Source organism: Trachymyrmex cornetzi, unplaced genomic scaffold, assembly GCF_001594075.2.
Source record: "Trachymyrmex cornetzi isolate Tcor2-1 unplaced genomic scaffold, Tcor1.1 scaffold350, whole genome shotgun sequence".
Taxonomy (NCBI): Eukaryota; Metazoa; Arthropoda; class Insecta; order Hymenoptera; family Formicidae; genus Trachymyrmex; species Trachymyrmex cornetzi.
In genome coordinates this window covers 19246-20919 of record NW_017298214.1, presented here as the reverse complement: position 1 = coordinate 20919, position 1674 = coordinate 19246, and the positions used below count along the sequence as shown (strand labels likewise).

The 1674-nt window shown below is 34.8% G+C and overlaps 1 protein-coding gene across 1 annotated transcript in view; it reads left to right on the top strand.

The window, feature by feature from the left end:
- Positions 1-974: 974 nt before the first annotated feature.
- The window catches only part of LOC108763310 (uncharacterized), a 16248-nt gene continuing 15548 nt past the window's right edge, over positions 975-1674 (top strand). The window contains exons 1-2 of the mRNA XM_018510817.1: positions 975-1263; positions 1345-1644. Of these exons, the coding sequence (XP_018366319.1) occupies positions 1018-1263; positions 1345-1644 (546 nt within the window). The 5' untranslated portion in view covers positions 975-1017. The remainder of the gene's footprint in view (positions 1264-1344; positions 1645-1674) is intronic.

Here is a 1674-nt window from a genome sequence, read left to right as displayed (position 1 = left end):
CACTAGATAATGTAAATATTGATTAAAATTCTTAATTCAGATGTATGTACTGTGAGTATTCTTTATTTTAAAATTTAAATACTAAAATTTGTTGAAGGTCACTCAGGGTCATGACCTTGACAATATATGTCAAGGTTAAGATCATTGGGAGAGGTTCCTTACAATGCACGACTATCAAACATATCTTAAAGCAAGGAATTCTCGTGTTATACTCGTATATCTGAACTGTATTGTTCATAACTTTTTAACGAATAACGAGCGACGACTAAAACTTGTTGAAGGTCACTCAGGGTCATGACCTTGACAACATATGTCAAGGTCATTGGAGGGGGGTCCCCTGATCGAGATATTTCCCAGAAAAAAATAAATATTTTTTAGTTACAAAAAAGTAAATTCTATACACATGATAGGTCATTAATTGTGACCCAGAGGTGAACTTCCGAGTTATTTTAATCAAAGCATACGCATGAATTGAGATCCACAACGCACAAAACTTGTTCTCTAGATGCCTTCTTTTTAGGAATAGAGAAATCAGTATTTGGTCAGGTGCTCCTAATATTTCAAAGAAATTGGTAATGCGCAGGACCCAAATGACCACAATCATATGTATTAAGGATTAAAAAATACATAAGTTATGAAAAAATGTTTTAGATGAAAGAGAAACAGTTTTTTGAAGATTCATTTTGGTCACGTTATTTTTTTTCTTGGAGGCGCCAAAATATATATGAAGATTATCTGTACTTTTTAAGGGGATGCTGGAGTAACGGTCGAAGTTAATCAAGGTCGATAATATAGATTTTCAGAAACTTACGCCCAGGCCTATGGCACTCAAGAGGTTTTCTATAGTTTAATGTGACCCCGCTATTGTCCGAAATCCGCTGGGGGCGCTGATAGTAACTTGGTCCACTTCTATTAGTGAAGTGAGGTTATTTTTGTCCGTTTTCCCATTCTTGTCGTACGTGATCGTGATTAAATGTGATCAAATGTTATCGAACATTAAATCGCATTAATGTCTTCATGTGTGGAATTATGCCGCATTGCATAGCACCGGGTTGTACTTCTGGATATAAATCTAATCCGGAAAAAATTCATTTTTTTACTGTGCCTAAAGATGAAAATATGATAACTTTATGGCAAAATGCTATACGAAGAAAAGACTTTGTGATCCGAGCAGGACAGTTTCTTTGTGAAAAACATTTCTTGCCTGAAGATATATTGTGGAAACGAGAACTTACAAGTCCTGATGGACAAGTACTCGGCGTTGTAAGTAATAAAATAAATATTTTGTTATTTATTTACTTGAACAATGCAGCTAATGCAGCTTATATAATCTTTGTTTTTTAGTCGCATTATAGACAACCAAGGTTGCGAAAAGGGGTCATACCTTCGCAGTTTCCATGGATGGAAATTTCTACATCTGTATCATTGGATAACTCGTTGCTGCAAGACACACCTTTTCAAGAAACAGTTTATAAATTTGATGCACTACATTGCACACGAAATAATTTACAAGAAGCAAGATCGGATGAGCCATCAAAATTTTCTTTTATCAATTTGATTACTTGTGCTACATTGCAAATACCAATAAACTGGATCAGGCGTACTGTAACCTGCGAGGCAATTACAATGGAGTCATTTACAAATGTAATGTGTCGAAAAATTGGAAACAGTTTT